This window comes from Barbus barbus (genome assembly GCF_936440315.1).
Source record: "Barbus barbus genome assembly, chromosome: 3".
Lineage (NCBI taxonomy): Eukaryota > Metazoa > Chordata > Actinopteri > Cypriniformes > Cyprinidae > Barbus > Barbus barbus.
In genome coordinates, this window is record NC_136731.1 from 31,888,206 (window position 1) to 31,908,627 (window position 20,422).

General features: G+C 42.9%; 2 protein-coding genes across 4 annotated transcripts in view; both read left to right on the forward strand.

Annotated features, from left to right (window-relative positions):
- LOC306859134 (uncharacterized protein) overlaps positions 1–8,417 on the forward strand; it is a 125,079-nt gene extending 116,662 nt beyond the window's left edge. The window contains exons 28-37 of the mRNA XM_079399995.1: positions 145–465; positions 720–1,019; positions 1,225–1,545; positions 1,799–2,098; positions 2,305–2,625; positions 2,881–3,180; positions 3,451–3,774; positions 3,966–4,271; positions 5,193–5,347; positions 6,626–8,417. Of these exons, the coding sequence (XP_079256121.1) occupies positions 145–465; positions 720–1,019; positions 1,225–1,545; positions 1,799–2,098; positions 2,305–2,625; positions 2,881–3,180; positions 3,451–3,774; positions 3,966–4,271; positions 5,193–5,347; positions 6,626–6,637 (2,660 nt within the window). The 3' untranslated portion in view covers positions 6,638–8,417. The remainder of the gene's footprint in view (positions 1–144; positions 466–719; positions 1,020–1,224; positions 1,546–1,798; positions 2,099–2,304; positions 2,626–2,880; positions 3,181–3,450; positions 3,775–3,965; positions 4,272–5,192; positions 5,348–6,625) is intronic.
- LOC306859147 (immunoglobulin mu heavy chain-like) overlaps positions 1–20,422 on the forward strand; it is a 344,847-nt gene that overhangs the window by 269,391 nt on the left and 55,034 nt on the right. The window lies entirely within an intron of this gene.

Genomic DNA, 20,422 nt, shown 5'->3' on the forward strand with positions numbered 1-20,422 from the left:
GTTCATTTGTTGTTCACTATTATATTCTCCTGTGCTTTTTATGTTGGATTTGTGCCCTTGTCAGTCTGTTTAAATGTCTCAATAACTGTACTGCATGAAAATGAATGAAAACATTGTTATTTTTATTTTCTTACTCCCATGCAGTTACATTGACAATGAAGCCACCAAATGAGAAAGAACTATTTGTCCAAAATAAAGTTGTCTTGCAAGCTGTTGTTTCTGGAGATGTAAAAAATACAGTGCAAGATGCTTCAGTCTCATGTAAAGTGAAGAATGTACCTGTAACCAGTAATAATATCAAACCAGGAAATATCGTCTTCTCTACCCACACTTCACAGTTCATAAGAATCCACAATGTAATCGTTGACACAAAGAAATGGTTTGATGGTGAAATGGTCACCTGCACCATCCGTGACACAAATAAAGACAGAGACGTCAAGCAGGAGATCCATTTTGATGAAGGAGGTAAGTCAGTGTAGCGTCCAAATAATTGACTTTGTGGCTCTATGTGTATTCATACTATTTCACAGAGTTTGAATTTTATGGATGCTGAAAGGTTGGATGTAATTTTATTGTCTGGCAAAAAAGCAAGCCCATTTGAATTGCTGTTGGGAGCTTTTTTCAGCTTAGACTGGCTTGATTGTCTTTTCTTATTCATTATTGTGTGATTCGTCTTTCTGAACATTTTACTGAATCTTTCTCTTTTTTTTTCAATTCAGATGGACAGAAACCGAGTGTTTTTATTCACAAACCTGATCTTATCAACAAAGATGATGTCTCCCTGGTTTGTGAGGTTACTAGCTCAAAACTTGGCAATGTCTATATCATGTGGAAAGTGGGTGATGAGCCTTACATAGAGGGCACAACCAGTCCTCCCATCCATCAAAATAACTACATGTTTGTTCTCAGTTTACTAACCATATCAAAAGAAAAGTATGAAAATAACACCATCACATGCGCAGTCAAACATGCCAACATGGACCATACAGGATCTCCATTACAAGCTTCAACAAGCCAAAGTAAGCAGGCATTATTTAAGTGTTATTACTGTGATGTCCATCACTCCCAAACTATCATTGTGTTCATTTGTTGTTCACTATTATATTCTCCTGTGCTTTTTATGTTGGATTTGTGCCCTTGTCAGTCTGTTTAAATGTCTCAATAACTGTACTGCATGAAAATGAATGAAAACATTGTTATTTTTATTTTCTTACTCCCATGCAGTTACATTGACAATGAAGCCACCAAATGAGAAAGAACTATTTGTCCAAAATAAAGTTGTCTTGCAAGCTGTTGTTTCTGGAGATGTAAAAAAGACAGTGCAAGATGCTTCAGTCTCATGTAAAGTGAAGAATGTACCTGTAACCAGTAATAATATCAAACCAGGAAATATCGTCTTCTCTACCCACACTTCACAGTTCATAAGAATCCACAATGTAATCGTTGATACAAAGAAATGGTTTGATGGTGAAATGGTCACCTGCACTATCCGTGACACAAATAAAGACAGAGACGTCAAGCAGGAGATCCATTTTGATAAAGGAGGTAAGTCAGTGTAGCGTCCAAATAATTGACTTTGTGGCTCTATGTGTATTCATACTATTTCACAGAGTTTGAATTTTATGGATGCTGAAAGATTGGATGTAATTTTATTGTCTGGCAAAAAAGCAAAACCATTTGAAATGCTGTGGGGAGCTTTTTTCAGCTTAGACTGCTTGATTGTCTTTTCTTATTCATTATTGTGTGATTCGTCTTTTTGAACATTTTACTGAACCTTTCTCTTTTTTTTTCAATTCAGATGGACAGAAACCGAGTGTTTTTATTCACAAACCTGATCTTATCAACAAAGATAATGTCTCCCTGGTTTGTGAGGTTACTAGCTCAAAACTTGGCAATGTCTATATCATGTGGAAAGTGGGTGATGAGCCTTACATAGAGGGCACAACCAGTCCTCCCATCCATCAAAATAACTACATGTTTGTTCTCAGTTTACTAACCATATCAAAAGAAAAGTATGAAAATAACACCATCACATGCGCAGTCAAACATGCCAACATGGACCATACAGGATCTCCATTACAAGCTTCAACAAGCCAAAGTAAGCAGGCATTATTTAAGTGTTATTACTGTGATGTCCATCACTCCCAAACTATCATTGTGTTCATTTGTTGTTCACTATTATATTCTCCTGTGTTTTTATATAGTTTTTGTGCCTTTGTCAGTCTGTCTAAATGTCTCTATCACTGTACTGCATGAAAATGAATGAAAACATTAAATTATATTTATTTTCTTACTCCCATGCAGTTACATTGACAATGAAGCCACCAAATGAGAAAGAACTATTTGTCCAAAATAAAGTTGTCTTGCAAGCTGTTGTTTCTGGAGATGTAAAAAAGACAGTGCAAGATGCTTCAGTCTCATGTGAAGTGAAGAATGTACCTGTAACCAGTAATAATATCAAACCAGGAAATATCGTCTTCTCTACCCACACTTCACAGTTCATAAGAATCCACAATATAATCGTTGATACAAAGAAATGGTTTGATGGTGAAATGGTCACCTGCACCATCCGTGACACAAATAAAGACAGAGACGTCAAGCAGGAGATCCATTTTGATGAAGGAGGTAAGTCAGTGTAGCTTCCAAATAAATGACTTTGTGGCTCTATGTGTATTCATACTATTTCACAGAGTTTGAATTTTATGGATACTGAAAGGTTAGATGTAATTTTATTGTCTGGCAAAAAAAGCAAGCCCATTTGAAGTGCTGTGGGGAGCTTTTTTCATCTTAAGCTGGCTTGATTGTCTTTTCTTATTCATTATTGTGTGATTTGTCTTTTTGAACATTTTACTGAATCTTTCTCCTTTTTTTTCAATTCAGATGGACAGAAACCGAGTGTTTTTATTCACAAACCTGATCTTATCAAAAAAGATCATGTCTCCCTGGTTTGTGAGGTTACTAGCTCTAAACTTGGCAATGTCTATATCATGTGGAAAGTGGGTGATGGGCCTTACATAGAGGGCACAACCAGTGCTCCCATCCATCAAAATAACTACATGTTTGTTCTCAGTTTACTAACCATATCAAAAGAAAAGTATGAAAATAACACCATCACATGCGCAGTCAAACATGCCAACATGGACCATTCAGGATCTCCATTACAAGCTTCAATAAGCCAAAGTAAGCAGGCATTATTTAAGTGTTATTACTGTACAAGCACTCCAAAACTATCATTGTGTTTTTCAGTTGTATGTTATCCTGTGCTTTGTGTTTTTGCTCTCTTGTCAGTTTATGTATCTTTAATGTTTTGGGGCATTTTCTGTCTAAATTTGCCATGAAGATGGCCTCAGATACTGACATGACATGGAAATCTATACTACTACATCAATCACTACTGCATGAATATGGATGAAAACATTCAATTCTACTTACTTTCTTACTCCCTTACAGCTACATTTACACTGACACTTAAGTCACCAATTGGGAGAGAACTGTTTATCAATAATACCGTTGTCTTGGAAGCTGTTGTTTCTGGAGATGCACATAAAACAGTGAACGAAGCTTTAGTGTCCTGCAAGGTGAATGATGTACCTGTAACCAGTAAGAATATCAAGCCAGGAAATATCTTCCCTACCAACACTTCTCAGTTTATAAAAATTCACAATGTCACCATTAATACAAAGAAATGGTTTGATGGTGAAATTGTCACCTGCACCATCCGTGACCCAAATAATAACAGGGACATCAAGAAGGAGATCCATTTTGATAAAGGAGGTAAGTCAGTGTAAAACTTTGAAATAATCATCTTTGCGGCTCTGTGCATTTACAGATGCAGACAGGGTGGAAATAATTTTGTTTAAAATGCTTCACTGTCAAAAAGAATGGACTACCTTGATACACTATTATTTATTATTGTGTGATTTTTCTGTTTGTTTAATGAACCTTTATCACTTTCTCCAATTCAGATGGAAAGCGTCCCAATGTTACCATTTACAAACCTGATGGCATTGCCACGAATCACGTTTCTCATGTGTGTGAGGTCACAAGCCCTAAGCTCGGTGATGTCTATATCATGTGGAAAGTGGATGAAGAGCCTTACAAAGAGGGGAGGACCAGTGCTCGCATCTATGAAGAGAACTCCTTTTCTGTTCTCAGCATCCTAACAATGGCAAAACAAAAATATGAAGATCCCAAGACCACCATCACCTGTGCAGTCAAACATGCCAACATGAACAATACAGAATCTCCATTACAAGTGTCAACAAGTGAAAGTAAACAGCCAGAATTTTCATGTTATTAATGGGCAAGCACTCCCAAACTATCATTGCTCATCTGTTGTTCAGTGTTCCAGTGCTTTTGTCCTGTTGCTTTCTTGTCAGATTATGTACAGTATCTTTGATGTTGTTTGTACATATATCTGTCTGTATGTTTGTATTGCTTTACTGCATGTCATACTGTACACTGAAATCAAATTACACTCAAAAACGTTTAGTTTGATGTTGCATGCAAATAAATATGATTAGACAAAAACATAGTCAACATAATATCATAGTGCACATTGATGTTTTGTCCTGTGCTTACTGTACTGCTTATTAGCCCATCCATGCCTCTTATATATAATATTTTGACACTGTTCACAACATGATTCAAATCAAAAATGATTCATTTTGGTTTGAGCTTTTTAATGTTGTTTTACAATATTAAGCAATAAATCTTTGTGTTTGCATGATTTACTCCAGCTCTCATATGACTCTTATATTCAGAAATCTTGCATGCGCCACTTTCTGGTCCTGTTTTATCAGTATTTAGAGAAATTAAAATATTTTTATGATTCTTAGTAAAGTACTCAGTAAAGCCACTTTTCAACAAATAAATCAAACAGATGGTTTGTTGAAGGGGGTATGATGTTTTTATGTGTACTTGTTTTATTAGTATATCAGTATTAGTTACTATAGTAACAATGAGTAACAGAGAGGGCAATGCTATATGTTTGTCTTTTCAGTGTGTACTCAGTTGTGTGTGCAAATAAATGTATGTGAGTACATACTGAAAAGCCATCGTGTCCTTAAGTGTTACTAACTAGAAGCCTAATAATACTGGACCTTAAATTCAGTATGTATGATTTGCGATATATGTGTCGCAGCATGTGCTTACCATACATATGTCTCCTGTACATGTGTTTTCTCTTTCAGGTGAGCCACCTGAGCCAGAGAATGGCTTTGCTCTGTACTGCAATGAAGATGTTCTGGAGGAGGATGACTTCGGAAGTCTCTGGTCCACTGCCACCTCATTCATCTTCCTCTTCCTCTTTTCTCTAACCTACAGCGCTGTACTCAGCTTCTTCAAGGTAATATATATGTCACTTCATAATTTACAGATCATTTTAAACAAGATGATGGCTTTTGAGCTCTTTTACTTGGCTGTATTATCAGTGGCGGAGCCAGGATATTTTCATAGGGGTGGCCAGGGAGGGGCCAGCAACCAGCCTGGGGTGGCACAGAAATCTTCATTATTTCAATATAAAAATGTGGTTGACTATAAAGTACTAGACTATTTTAGTGCCTAAAACACAGCTGAATACAAATAATTTCTACTTAATTGTAATTTAGATATTTGTGAATTATTATATCAAGTAATACTGAGTCAATATGAGACTTTTTGTATTATTCCACCACTCCAGGTATTTTAATAAAGGGGCTCTTGCTCTGTCAGTTTGGTTCTGGTTCTCAAAACCCCCCAAAAATTGTTCTCTAACATTATATACTCTTGGATGAGACATGCAGTTAGTGATAAGAATCTGAAAAAGGCTGGAAGACAACAGCACATAAATGCCAGAATGTAAAAATGAGTTATTTTATGCATTTAAATGGTTTCCTTTTCGTTTGTACTTTTAAAATTAATTTGAAAAAATAGTGCATATTTTGTAGTATAAGTGCACTGTGCTCACATTTACTTGTTGCATTAAATTACAAATTAAAATACATATCAGCTTGCACCTTATTGTGATCTGGAATTGCATGGTAGCCTATGTTTTAGTATGCATTTGAGAGACGTTCTGAAATGTAATGCATACATACATGCATGCACAGTTTGCAGCTTTAATCATCTTTTTGGTGAATTCATAATTTAACTGACGACAGAACTACGTTGTATGCTCATAGTTTCTTGTGCGCTTATTTATGAAGCGATCAGAGCGTGCGCCGTGAGCACAGTGACGGCTGACAGGACAGGAAAGTTTGTTTTACTGACATATCACCTAACAGCATCTCATTGTTCTACTGAAGCTCATTTGACTGCTGTACCTTTTCCGCGCTCATTTGACTCGCCTGGTGCTGAGGCAAAGCTGAAGCACGTGTCTGAAAAGTCTCCCGTTTGATGTGGATGCAAAAAATACACAGGTTCCGCGTCTTAATCAGTCCATTTCTTGTCAAGAAAAAGGGGACAAAAACTGCAGGGTGAACCAAAGGAGTGGCCAAGCTTAGATCAGTCGTGGCCACGGCCACCTCTGGCCACCCCCTGGCTCCGACCCTGTGTATTATGCATATTGTTACAGTTATAATCATGCTTCAATTTAGATTGTGTTATGTCTTTAATGTGTTTTAAACTAGATTTTTTTTCTCTCCAGGTGAAGCAGTGATGATTTGTTAAAAGAACTTGTGAAGACTCCAAGGTTTCTTATTTATTTTGTGACTGTAATTAAATGTTTGTCTAATCTATTTTGAAATCACAAAGGAAAATAAGCATGTTCTCTTTTTTTTCTTGCTCTGTATTTCGTTGTCTCTCAGTAAGCTTGTCTAAAAAACATGTAGACTTACCGAGATGTTGAAGCTACATACATTTCCCCTATACACTGATTTTCCACAAACTTTCTTATGACTGCTGTTTTATTTTTGTTTTTTTTTGTTTTTTTCTGAAATCCACAAATTGTAAGATGTATCCTAATATATTCAACTGATGGATAGATAACTATTCACCAGGAAATAGCACATTTTAATTACGTTTCATATGTGGCTTTATTTTTTATTTTATTTTAATTTTTTCATGATGAATTAAATGCTGATGTCAATGCCTGCATTTTGTATTGTCTGTAATTATTCAAATAAAAATAGTTCTTTTTTTTTTACCTAAATCAGAATTTTAAGGTTATGATTTCACAGCGAGTTGCCTATATTGGTTTGATTTTAATTGACATCAGGTCTGTAACATGATTAGCTATAAAAGGGATGTCTTAGAGAGGCAGAGTCTCTCAGAAGTAAAGATGTGCAGAGGCTCTCCAATCTGTGAAAGAGTGCATGATTGTGGAATACTTGTGGAAAATAACATTCCTCAACGTCAAATTGCAAAGCCTTTGCATATCTCATCATCTACAGTGCATAACATCATCAAAAGATTTAGAGAAACTGGAGAAATCTCTGTGCGTAAGGACAGGGCTGAAGACCTTTGTTGGATGCCCATGGTCTTCGGGCCCTCAGACGACACTGCATCACTCATCAGCATGATTCTGTCATTGACATTACTAAATGGGCCCAGGAATACTTCCAGAAACCACTGTCGGTAAACACAATCCGCCGTGCCATCTGCAGATGCCAACTAAATTTCTATCATGCAAAAAGGAAGCCATTTGTGAACATGGCCCAGAAGCGCCATTGTGTTCTGTGGGCCAAGGCTCATTTAAAATGGACTGTTTCAAAGTGTAAAAGTGTTCTATGGTCAGACGAGTCCAAATTTGACATTCTTGTTGGAAATCACAGATGCCGTGTCCTCCGGGCTAAAGAGGAGGGAGGCCATCCAGCTTGTTATCCATGTTCAGTTCAAAAGCCAGCATCTCTGGTATGGAGGTGCATAAATGCATACGGTATGGGCAGCTTGCATGTTTTGGAAGGCACTATGAATGCTGAAAGGTATATAAAGGTTTTAGAGCAACTATGCTCCCCTCCAGACAACGTCTATTTCAGGGAAAGCCTTGTATATTTCAGCAGGACAATGCAAGACCACATACTGCAGCTATGTCAACAGCATGGCTTCGTAGTAGAAGAGTCCGGTGCTGAATTGGCCTGCCTGCAGTCCAGATCTTTCACCTATAGAGAATATTTGGTGCATTATTAAATGAAAAATACTTCAAAGACGATCACGAACTCTTCAGAAGCTGGAAACCTATGTCAGGCAAGAATGGGACCGAATTCTATCACCAAAACTCCAGAAGCTCATAACCTTGATACCCAAACGTATTCAAACTGTTTTGAAAAGAAGAGGAGATGCTACACCATGGCAAACATGCTCCCGTCCCAACTATTTTGAGACCTGTAGCAGGCATCAAATTTGAAATGTGCTCATTTTGTGCATAAAATTTCTCAGTTTAAACATTTGTTATGTTATCAATGTTCTATTGTGAATAAAATATTGACTCATGTAATTTGAAAGTCTTTTAGTTTTCATTTTATTCAAATTTAAAAATTGTCCCAACATTTCTGGAATTCGGGTTGTATAGTACTCTAGTATAGTTTATAGTACTCCAGCTATAAAAATGTAATGTTGCTTACTAACACGAAATGCCACAGAATAAATAGAAAGTAGATAATTTTTACTTACAGTTTTTACTATTGCTATGACAATTTTTTCAATACTTCTAACAATTTTCCTAAACTTTTAACGCACCAACACACCTACAACACACAACTTAGAAAACAGTTAATTTCATGCTCAAAATCGTACTCGGTTACTATCGTAACCTCGGTTCCCTGAGATACAGAACGAGTACTGCGTCTTGCTAAAGACGCTATGGGAAAAAGCCTTTTTTCTCCTTTACTGAAGCCTTATTCAATCACGCAGTGAAACTGCACGATCATTGGTTCGTGCAGTGTGTTAAAACGAACCAATGTGTCGGCAGCGGAGCTGCACGAGCCTATGGCGACGGAGCCCGCCAGAATGGGCGGGGTTAACTGGCTATATAATCAGCCGTCTCGCCATAGGATCCTCAGGTTTACTTCGACTGAAACGATGACTGAGTCGTGCAGCTACCTGGCACGGCAAAGTACAGATAGTAACCGAGTACGTTCCCTATCGATACTCCACTCGTACTGCGTCTTGCTAAAGACGCTATGGGAACACAATTCAATCACGCCATGCTATGGTAGAGGAACGACTGTGTAAAATACCTCCATAAGCATTCCATGCTCAGAGGGAAGTATAATAGTATACTCGGGCTAAAGCGAGCTGAGCTCATAGAGGTCACGCTCGGCCCGGGTCATTCCATGTATTCCTCGCATACTCAGCACTTTCAGGGCTGAGATATGTAAGGAACCCATCAGAGAGCTTGAGTGCCCGTGCAGTCAAGAGATCTCCGTTAGGGTTGTTCCCACAACATAAGTCATACTCATCTAAGCAGATAGGACCCTGGCCTGTAAGGTCGGTACATCCAACTTATAAAACCTTGCAAATGTGGACGGCGAGGCCCAGCCGGCCACCACACAAATGTCTGTAATGGACACACCGCTAGACCAGGCCCACGATGAGGCAATGCCTCTAGTCGAATGGGCTTGTACTCCAATGGGGCATTGAAGGCCCAAGGAAGAGTAAGCCAGCGTAACGGCATCCACTATCCACTTAGAGAGTCTCTGCTTCGTGACCGGAAGCCCTTTGGCGAGGTTACCGAAGCTAACAAAGAGCTGTTCCGTGCGCCTGAAGGAGGCAAAACGCTCAAAGTAGATCCGTAGGGCTCTAACAGGGCATAACAAAATTAACTCCCGGTCCTCCTCGGAGGGAGGAAGCGCGGAGAGTGTGATGACCTGAGCTCTGAACGGAGTGGAAAGTACCTTAGGTACGTATCCATGCCTTGGTTTTAGGACGACCTTGGAGTCGTTTGGCCCAAATTCCAGGCAGGCAGGGCTCACAGAGAGCACCTGCAGGTCTCCTACTCGCTTGACTGACGCTAGTGCTAGTAGCAGAGCAGTCTTCAGCGACAGCGACCGAAGGTTCGTGGACTGGAGTGGCTCAAAAGGAGGGCCCCTCAGGGCCCTCAGCACAGTGGGTAAGTCCCACGTAGGGACAGTAAGGGGCCGAGGCGGATTCAGCCTCTTGGCACCCCTTAGAAAGCGGACGATAACATTGTCCCTGCCCACTGATTGGCCCGCGATAGGGGCGTGGAAGGCCGCTATAGCCGATACGAACACCCTGAGTGTGGAGGGAGAGCGTCCTTTATACAGCAGTTCCTGCAGGAAGGACAGAATCACCGCCAACTCAGATGTAGGGGGGTCCTCACCGCGGTTTAGACACCATTCGGAGAAAACCGCCCATTTCAGGGCATAGAGGCACCTCGTAGACGGGGCTCTAGCCTCAGAAATGGTATTTAGCACTCGCTCTGGGAGGCTGGTAGGCTCCCGTTGAGCAGCCAGAGGTGAAGCGCCCACAGTTCGGGACGAGGGTGCCACAATAAACCGTTCGCCTGAGAGAGGAGGTCTCGTCTCAGGGGCACGGGCCAGGGGGCTGCGGTTAGCAGCTGGGTCAGCTCTGACATCCAAGGCTGGTTCTCCCACAATGGGGCCACCAACAAGACCTTGTGTCGTTGTTCCCTGATTCGCCTGATGACCTGAGGAATCAGAGCGATCGGAGGGAATGCATAGAGGAGGAGGTTGGGCCAGTCGTGGACCAACGCGTCCTTGACCTTCGAATAATAGGCTGGGCAGTGAGAGTTGTCTTTGGAGGCGAAAAGGTCTACCTCGGCCTTGCCAAAGATTCTCCAGATCATTCGAACCGTCTGCGGGTGGAGCATCCACTCTTCTGAGGGGACGTTGCTCCGTGATAACATATCCGCTCCTCGGTTCAATCTGCCCGGCAAATGTGCTGCTCTCAGCGAGTGCAAGTTGAGCTGAGCCCACTCCAGAAGTCGCTCTACCATAAGGAAGAGGCGCTTCGAGGAGAGACCTCCCTGGTGATTTACGTAGGACACCACTGACATGTTGTCCGAGCGGATCAGCACATGTCGTTCCTTTAGCTCTGGCAGGAAAAACTGGCAGGCTCGACACAATGCTAGCATCTCTAAGCAGTTGATGTGGAGGTTCTGCTCCGCCTTCGACCAAAGGCCAAAGTTCAGTTTGCCTTCGCACAGCGCCCCCCAACCCATGTTGGAGGCGTCTGTCGTGACAACTTTCCTGCTGCAGACCATCCCTATGGTCACACCCTTTCTGAACCATTGTGGGTTCTTCCAGGGGGCTAGGGCTGTTACACAGGCCTGGCTAACCCTGATATGTAGGCGACCGTGTCGCCATGCGTGGGGCGGAATCCGTGGTTTCAACCAGCGCTGAAGTGACCGCATGCAAATCAGGCCCAACTGTAGCACCGGCGATGCTGCGGCCATGAGGCCCAGCATCCTCTGAAACGCTTTGACGGGGCGAGAAGTGCCGCTCTGGAAGGAGGCTGCGAGCTTTTGAATGGCCAGAGCACGTTCTGGCGCTAGCACAGCTCTCATCTGAGCTGAGTCCAAAACTGTTCCCAGAAACGACACCTGTCGGCTGGGAAACAGTGCGCTCTTGGCAAAATTGACCCTGAGCCCCAGGCATTCTAAGTGGCTGAGGAGGAGGGCTCTGTGTGAGAGTAGTTGTACCTCTGACTGGGCCAGAATGAGCCAGTCGTCGAGGTAATTGAGAATGCGGATTCCCATCTGCCTGAGAGGGGAGCACTTCGTAAAAGTGCGTGGAGCCAGGGACAGTCCAAAGGGAAGGACCGTGTACTGATAAGCCACTCCCTCGAAGGCGAATCTCAAGAATCGTCTGTGATGGGGGGCTATCTGGACGTGAAAGTATGCGTCTTTCAGGTCCAGGGAACAGAACCAGTCCTCTGAGCGAATTTGCGAGAGGATCTGCTTCAGTGTGATCATCCTGAACGACCTCCTCATGAGGGCGCGATTCAGGCGTCTGAGATCGAGGATGGGCCGGAGGCCGTCATCCTTTTTGGGAACGAGGAAGTAACGGCTGTAAAAGCCTGATTCGCTCTGAGCTGGAGGAACCATTTCTATGGCTCCCTTTTCCAGCAGCGTCATCACTTCTGAACGTAGAACGTGAGCGTTCTTGCCGTCTACAGAAGTGGAGACCATGCCGCTGAAGCGCGGGGGTCTGCGAGCGAATTGGAGTGAGTAACCTCGTTCTATTATCCGTACAACCCATTCTGACACTCCGGGGATGGCCCTCCAGGCCTCGGCCCGCGTGGCAAGTGGCTGGATAAACTCGAGCGATCGACTGCACGTGATGGAAGGAAGAGGAAATTTGCTCTCTCTTTGAGAATGTTTGTGTTTTATTTTGCCCGTTATAACAACGGACGGTTGCAAGGACGCTTGTACGGGCCCTGTGTTTGCAACACACACAATGTGCTCTGCACCCGGCGATGAGCGGAGTGACAAGAGGTTTTTTAAGAGAGGCTGCTTGGCGGGCGGTCCGGCCGCGGCGGGACTCGGCCCTCTCCTCTTCCTGGCCTGCAGATCAGGAAGATGCTGGAGGCGCAGGGTCCAACACAATCCTGGGTCGGGGCCCCTGGCGCTGCGGATGGGGGTAGCGCCTGGCCGATCGAGAACGCCCTCGCGTCTGCGGAGCCTTGGCAGGCTGAGAGGCGGAGGCAGGAGCTTAGTCGACTAGCGGCAGCAGAAGAGCTTGATCGCTTGGGCAGGAAGTGTCGCATGGCTTGCGACGCCTTCTGTGCTTCCGTGAAGCGTTCAGCAAAACCCTCCACCGCAGGTCCAAAGAGGCCGCTAGGCGAAATCGGTGCATCAAGGAAGGAGACCTTGTCTGCGTCCTTGATCTCCGTCAGCGTGAGCCACAGGTGGCGCTTGAGCACCACTAGGCTGGCCATGGACCGTCCAATCGCCTGGGCGGTGGTCTTGGTGGCGCGCAGAGCCAGGTCTGTTGCACTTCTCAGCTCCCTGAGAGTTGCAGGATCAGGTTCAGCCTCGTCCATAGCAGCGAGGAGTTTGGCCTGATAGACCTGTAGAACCGCCATAGAGTGAAGCGCAGACGCCGCCTGTCCAGCTGAAGCATAGGAGCGTCCAGCGAGTGCTGAAGTGGTCCTGCATGGCTTGGACGGATGGGCGGCTTTAGCCTTCCAGCCGATGGCAGTGGGTGGGCAGAGATGGAACTTCAGGGAAGAACGGCGAGGGTCGCTGTAGAGGGGCCTGACGGCGCCCCGGCAGGAACCACTCATCAAGACGGCTGCGAGAGGGCTCCTCTGGTGGAGACCAATCCAGTCCCAGCTCTTCAATCAGCGTCAGCTGTAGCGGTGCTGGGCGCTGAAGAATGTGGGAGGGCGGAGTCTACAGCAGAGCCCGACAGCTCCTCCGCATCAGAAGCTGCCAATGACATGCTGTCATCGGCCAGCTCTTCGTCACTTTTTCCAAACGAGACCAGATCGCTCGCGGCAGGGGAGGGACGCTGGTCGGGCTGGGAAAAAAGGACGGGAAAATGCTCTCTCTGTGGCGAAAGCGAGGCACGCGGGACTCGAGCCGACGTGAGCTCGCTCTCAGCCAAGCACTGAAATCCTCTGCCCCGCCGCTTTTTCCTCACATGTGCCTGGGAGGAAGAAAACGGGAGGGCGCGAGGGGCGGGATCGCTCTCTGAAAAGAAAGCGATCCGCGAGCGCAGAGAGGCGAGACTGAAACGCTCGCACTGCGAGCATTCAGTGTCAGCGAGCGCGGCATCTGCATGGGATTTCCCCAAGCAGGAAACGCACTCGCTGTGGCCGTCATCGGAGTGCAGGGGAGCCCTGCACGAGCCGCAATGTCGGCCAGGCATTTGAAACAACGCCTGTAATTTGCTCTTTTAGAGTGCGTGAATTCGCCGGATGGCGGCAGCGAACAGACCGGGGCTTCTGTGGGGCTGGAGCGCGAAGAGCGTCGTCTCAGCAGGCAGGAGGTCTCTGGCTCAGCTGCGAGGCGTGTCAACGGCAATGGCGGCTTCTTGGGATCAGCGAAGGCGAGATGTCGTCGCTGAAGGAGAAGAAATCTGAGGATCCTACGGCGAGACGCATGATTATATAGCCAGATAACCCCGCCCATTCTGGCGGGATCTGGCGGGCTCCGTCGCCATAGGCTCGTGCAGCTCCGCTACCGACACATTGGTTCGTTTTAACACACTGCACGAACCAATGATCGTGCAGTTTCACTGCGTGATTGAATAAGGCTTCAGTAAAGGAGAAAAAAGGCTTTTTCCCATAGCGTCTTTAGCAAGACGCAGTACGAGTGGAGTATCGATAGGGAACACACATTGCGAACTAAACTCTAGTTTGCTAAACTAAACTCAACACTAATTTTCAAAGTACAATAATGCAATACACTACATCTACAAAAACACTGCAAACAAGTCTCAAAATCTAATTATTATTCCAAAACACTAAAAGGTTCTCGTCCAACAGGAACATTTAGTCAATAATAGCACAATATCAAAAACACTAACATCAAATGGAATTACAGAAACTGCATTATTTTAAGTGTCAGGTATGACCTTAATAGACAATATATTGCATTGATCATAGATTGTGTTTTACAGGACATTAGAAAAACAAGAAAGAACGCAAGAACTTAAAAAATATGCAATATAGCTGTAATTTATTATGTGAAAATACAAAATATAAACAACAACAACAACAACAACAACAAAAAAAAGAAAAAGAAATAAAAAGAAAAAAGTAATCTAATCTTCTCAGTCTTCTGCGTTTGGCCACATGTTCTCATCCATATCACACCTGATATATTCTCTGGCAAGGTATCTTGGGAAGAATCTTTTGGTATGCCTTATCCTTCCTGGTATTGTTCAGCTGTGTCTTGGCATGCAACATCGGAGAGGGATGTTTGGCCCTGTGGACGATGGTCAAAAACCGTCCATCTCCAGCATCAGAAAAACTCCTCAATGGGGTTGAGGAAAGGGGAGTAAGAGGCAAGGAAAAGAGACATGATTCTCGAATGGGTGTCAAACCAGGCTCTGACTGCAATGGGAATGGAGGAATGCCACATTGTCCCATGTGATCACATATATTAACAAGTGGTCTCCCACCTCTCCCCTTCTCTGGCACCAGTCTTTGGTACAGATCTTCTAAAATCTCACATTTATGCAGGAGTGCGCTTTTCCACACAAGATCAGCTACATGAGGTCTTCATTAACTGTATATCATATGGTCATGCGATTGAAAGAACCTCGACACCTGAATATGTTTCCTAGATGGGAATCAGCTGTAATTTATATATTTGCATAACTTCAATCAGCTGTTTCTCATTAGCAATGGAATAAAATACAGGGGACATATTTGTGTCTCATATTGTGAATTAAAACACATATTTGTGTTTTATATAAACACATAACAGCTGTTCACTTTGACTTTGGCCTATAAGTTAGTTTTAGAACATGATGTTCTGACATACCGTGTGAAAGCATTTGAAAATTTGGCAGCAAAATTACATTGTTTTGGCCTTGGTTGAGCTTGTAAAAGAAGTTCAAGCATTTTAAATTTGTGTTAACTGTATGCATTTTATGTTAAAGCAACAGGAAATGTGTTAATTGTATAGTCTACACGGACGGCTATTGTGCTAACTGTGTTACAGTTTTTTTTAACTACAAGCATTGTTCAATACTGAAAATACATTTTCAAAACTGTGTACCAAACTTTGAATCATTTTTCATTGTTTTCAGACAAAATGCATGCAATGACCACATTTTTCAAAATCCACAAACACTTTTGTCATTCATACTCCACAACCTGCAAAACACTGTACACTTTCAGCACATTTTTCAAATGCTTTCAAAACCGATCAAAGCATATTCAAATCAGAAAGATGGCAAACTGTTCATTTCTGCAGGAAATATATTGAAACATAAAATCTTAGCAGAATATTTATTATGAAATTGAATTATAATTATTCCAAACACAACTAAATGCAATTTCAGCTGAAAGCCAAGCCAAATTTTTTGTCCTATTTTTAGTCTTCTTCCTTATTTCTTTCTTTTTCTTTCTTTCATTCTTTCTTTCTTTCTTTCTTTCTTTCTTTCTTTCTTTCTTTCTTTCTTTCTTTCTTTCTTTCTTTCTTTTTTGGTTATCTTTTGATAAATGGATGGCTTTGGAATTATTTAGTTTGTAAACATGGATCAGGGAAGACACATTGGTGGGGAAAAAAGAATGGTAGAGAGAGGGAGGACTAGAACCCTCACAGTACTGAACATCCATACATTTATTCCATACATTTTCCCTAGTGCTTGTCCTATATCATCATGAGGCTGGAGCCTTTACTGGGTCATAGGCAGAACAAGCCCCTGGACAGATGGCCAGTCCATCACACACATTCATATTCACACTCACTTACAGTCTCCAGTTCACCTGTCATGTATGTCTTTGGATTGTGGGAGAAACCCAGAGGAAACCAACATCAACACAGAGAGAACATACAAACTCCACACAGAAAGACTCCTGCAGCAGCTGGGACTCCAATACTGCACATACAGCACCTCATTATACTAGACTGATAATGTTATTCTTATCCTATGATGAAATACCTATGTGACAAATCATTCAAACTTCAAAGATAAAACTTCATCGATTATGTAATGCTCCCTGTTGTTAGTATTTTTTAGATCAGTGTGTTATGAATGACGTATGTTTTTTGAATGAGAATTGCTCCTAGTGTTATGATGAAACACGCTTATTTTGAGGAATATATGAAGTGTTTTGTTGGTCTGAGTGAGTTTTGGAGGTGAGATGAACCATTTGTCCAAGATTCATGTTGTTTAATGCAGACTGTATGAATAGTTTTGAAAATGTGGTTTCAGTATTGAACAACGCTTGTTAGCAGTTGAAAAAAAAAATGTAAAATGGAGTTCAGAGACAAAAACTAGGGAAAAAAGTAATCCAGAAAAATGTAAAAAAAAATAATATAATAATAATAATAAAATAAAACAAAACATATTTTTTAGGAAAAATTTTAATATAGGGCCTTAGGCGCAATGTGTTTTACATCACATTTCACAGGGTGTTTTTCTCTCAGTTTTTCTCTCTGGGGATCCACCATGCAGTGCAGATGCATATCTTACTTTCAGCAGCTGCAAACCGTTGAGCACTCAAGGATTTTTTTTTATTTTTTATAATAGCCAAACAGTAATAAACTGAACAACCCATGTGCAGTTTCAAACAAGCATGATGAGCTGCAAAGAATTCAAAACAAATCGCCATGCTGTGTTTAAACATAATTAATTCTGAGATCTGATTCAGTTGTAACAACATCCTCTTAATGTAGACTTACTTGAATTACATTTTGTGGTCTATCCAAAATAATGCTGCTCAAAACATGCTGCGAATTTAGAGTGTTGCAATAATTTGACTAAGTTCTCTCAAAGGAATTTCAGAATGTCAAAATCAGATCTATTTGACAGCATCTGTGTATTCAGAGCTCTCTTTCTTCCTCTTTTTTCTCACACCTGCTGAAGTGAAACTGCGTTCGTGTTGATGACAAACAATTCTTAGAAAGGTTGAAATGTTCCAGTTTAAAACCCGAAGCCTGTAACAATTAAATAATTTAATTTAATAATGTGGGCCTACCATGGTTTGTTTAACACTTATAAGATTTAAGGTTTAATCCAAATATGTAAATATTGTTAGTGTATGTGTATGTGTGTGTGTGTGTGTGTGTGTGTATACATACGTGGTCAGAATTGTTGGCACCCTTGGTAAATATGATCAAAGAAGGCTCTGAAAATAAACCTGCATTATTAATCCTTTTGATCTTTTATTTAAAGCAATCACAAAAATCTAACCTTCCATTGAACTAAAACAATTGAAAATGGGGGAAAATCTAATTATGAAATACCGTATTGACAATCCTGATTATAAGACTTGACAGATGTACCTTTTGGAAAAATTTTCTTTTTTCTCTCTCTCTCTCTCTGTAAAACACATTTTTTTCTTAAATTATTTTCATATTGTATATTTTTCCTATTTTAATTTTTGTTTTGAAAGTATGGTAAATGCTGGTAAAATGTACCAATAATGACATTTAAAAATATACACTTTTTGATATACCATAAAATAACAGGTAGCCCATCTGAATTATATAATATTTAGTCAATCCATCTCATAGTAGCCTACCAAAATTTTATTAACAGTAGAAGTGAAATATTATTGTAGTCTTCAAATCTGTTTTAAAATCACTTACAGAGGAAGTTTGTTCCCATCAGGCTAATGACAGTCACGACTGTTAGATTTTCTTTTTCTTTTGTTTTCACTCGCATTCTTTACAACACACATTACATTACTTATTTCATGGCACACTCATTTTATGCATTTTTGGCACCACCTATTGTTGCGGGTGTATGTCAAAGTCTAGACCCCGAATACAAGATGACTGCATTTTTTTCAGATCTATTTCCAAGAAAAGAAACATTGTCTTATATTCGGGTCAATACGGTAAATGTTTTTCTCAAATACACATTCGACACAATTATTGGTACCCCTAGAAATTCTTATGAGTAAAATATCTCTGAAGTATATTGTCACGAGTCCGGGTCCTGCACTTCTCCCTGGCGCCACAGGAGGCCGCCATCTCCCGTTCTCCCGGACTCCTCTCCCATATCACATACACCTGCCACATAACACACACCTGCCGCATCATCATCACACTCAGTACACCCACAGCTGTTCCCCATTTGCCACTGACTATTTAGTCTCCCCTCTCCCACCACTCTGGTGTGGGTTCATTACTTGTCTTGCCATTTTGTTATCTGTCGTGCTGAAGTGTTTGCTGTGCCGTGTTGGCCTTTGTTTGTTTTATTAAAGACCTCACCTGCATTTGGACCCTGACCTCGTCTTTTCCTCTCAGCGATCCGTGACATATATTCCAATTCATATTTACAATTTTAAGCATCAAGGGTGATTATGAACATGAATGTCAGGAGATAGACACAGGACACAGAGGTAAGTGCAATACAATCAACAGGTTTGAGTAGTAGCAGAGAGGAATGAAATGAGCAGAATGTCCAGGTAAGCAGACGGGGAATAGGAATGTCTCTAGGGGCTTATCTGAGTGTGAATGTCCTTTTTCCTTTTCCAGGGGATCCAGAGGTAACAGTGGAGCATGGAGATGGTGGAGAACTGGAGCGATGGAGAACAGGGATAGGAACACTGGAGCAACTGGTAAGTAGACAAAAGGTTAGTGGGTCAGGTTAGTCAACATGGAAAGTTTGAGACCAGACAGTGAGTGAACGGGAGGAGTGCAGGGATACAGTGCTGCTGATTAGTGCTGACAGGTGGCGGTGATCATAAATCAGGGGATTGGGATCTGGTGAGTGTCGTTGGTGGAGACTGCAGTGACTGTGGTGACTCTCTGACAGTACCCCCTCCTCCAGGGGTGGCTCCTGATGCCCTATTACGGCGACAGGGTCGGCCACGGCCTCTGAGTGAGGGACGGTCAGGGTGGTTCTGGTGAAACTCGGCCAGGAGAGAGGGATCCAGCACATCGTCCCGGGCCACCCAAGATCTTTCCTCCGGCCCGTATCCCTTCCAGTCAATAAGATATTCCAGGCAACCACCCCAAGTCCAAGATGTCCTGCACCCTGTAGACTAGGGGCTCCTCGATGATCTCGGGAGGAGGAGGTACTGCAGGCTCGTCGGGTTCTGTGACAGAGGGAGAGACAGGCTTGATGAGTGAGACATGGAATGCTGGATGGATACGATACCGTGCAGGGAGTTGGAGCCAGAAGGTGACCTCATTAATCTGCCTCTCGATGGAAAAGGGACCAATATAGTGGGGACTCAGCTTCCGGCAGGGCAGGCGGAGACTCAGATCCTGGGTGGCAAGCCAGACCTTATCTCCCGGATGATAGACGGGGGTGGCAGACCGCATCTGCATAGGTCTTGTGTCTCTGCACTGCCTGCTGGAGTTGGACATGAGCTGAATCCAAACTATCTCGCTCGCTCGGAACCAGTGGTCGACAGCTGGAACGTCGGAGTGATCTTCTGTCCAGGGAAACAGAGGGGGTTGGTAGTTTTGTGCATACTCGGCCCATGGGAGGAAGCGGTTCCAGCTGTGCTGGTTGTCATGACAGTAGGCCCGGAAATATCTCCCAATCTCCTGAATCTTCCGCTCAGCCTGGCCATTAGTCTGGGGGTGATACCCTGAGGAGAGACTGACAGTGACATCGAGGAGTTTGAAGAATGCCTTCCAGACACGGGAGACAAACTGTGGCCCACTGTCGGAGACGATCTGTGACGAAGTCGACTCCGATGTGGGATCAGGGGCGACGTGGAATGGCTAATGGGACTAATTTTCCGGCGGGAAAGTGATGTGGAGTCTTGGAGATGGCACAGACTGAGCATCCACAAACGTACTGGGAGACATCCCGGGCCATACTGGGCTACCCGTACCGAGCATGGAGGAGCGAGAGAGTACGCTGGCTGCCTGGGTGTC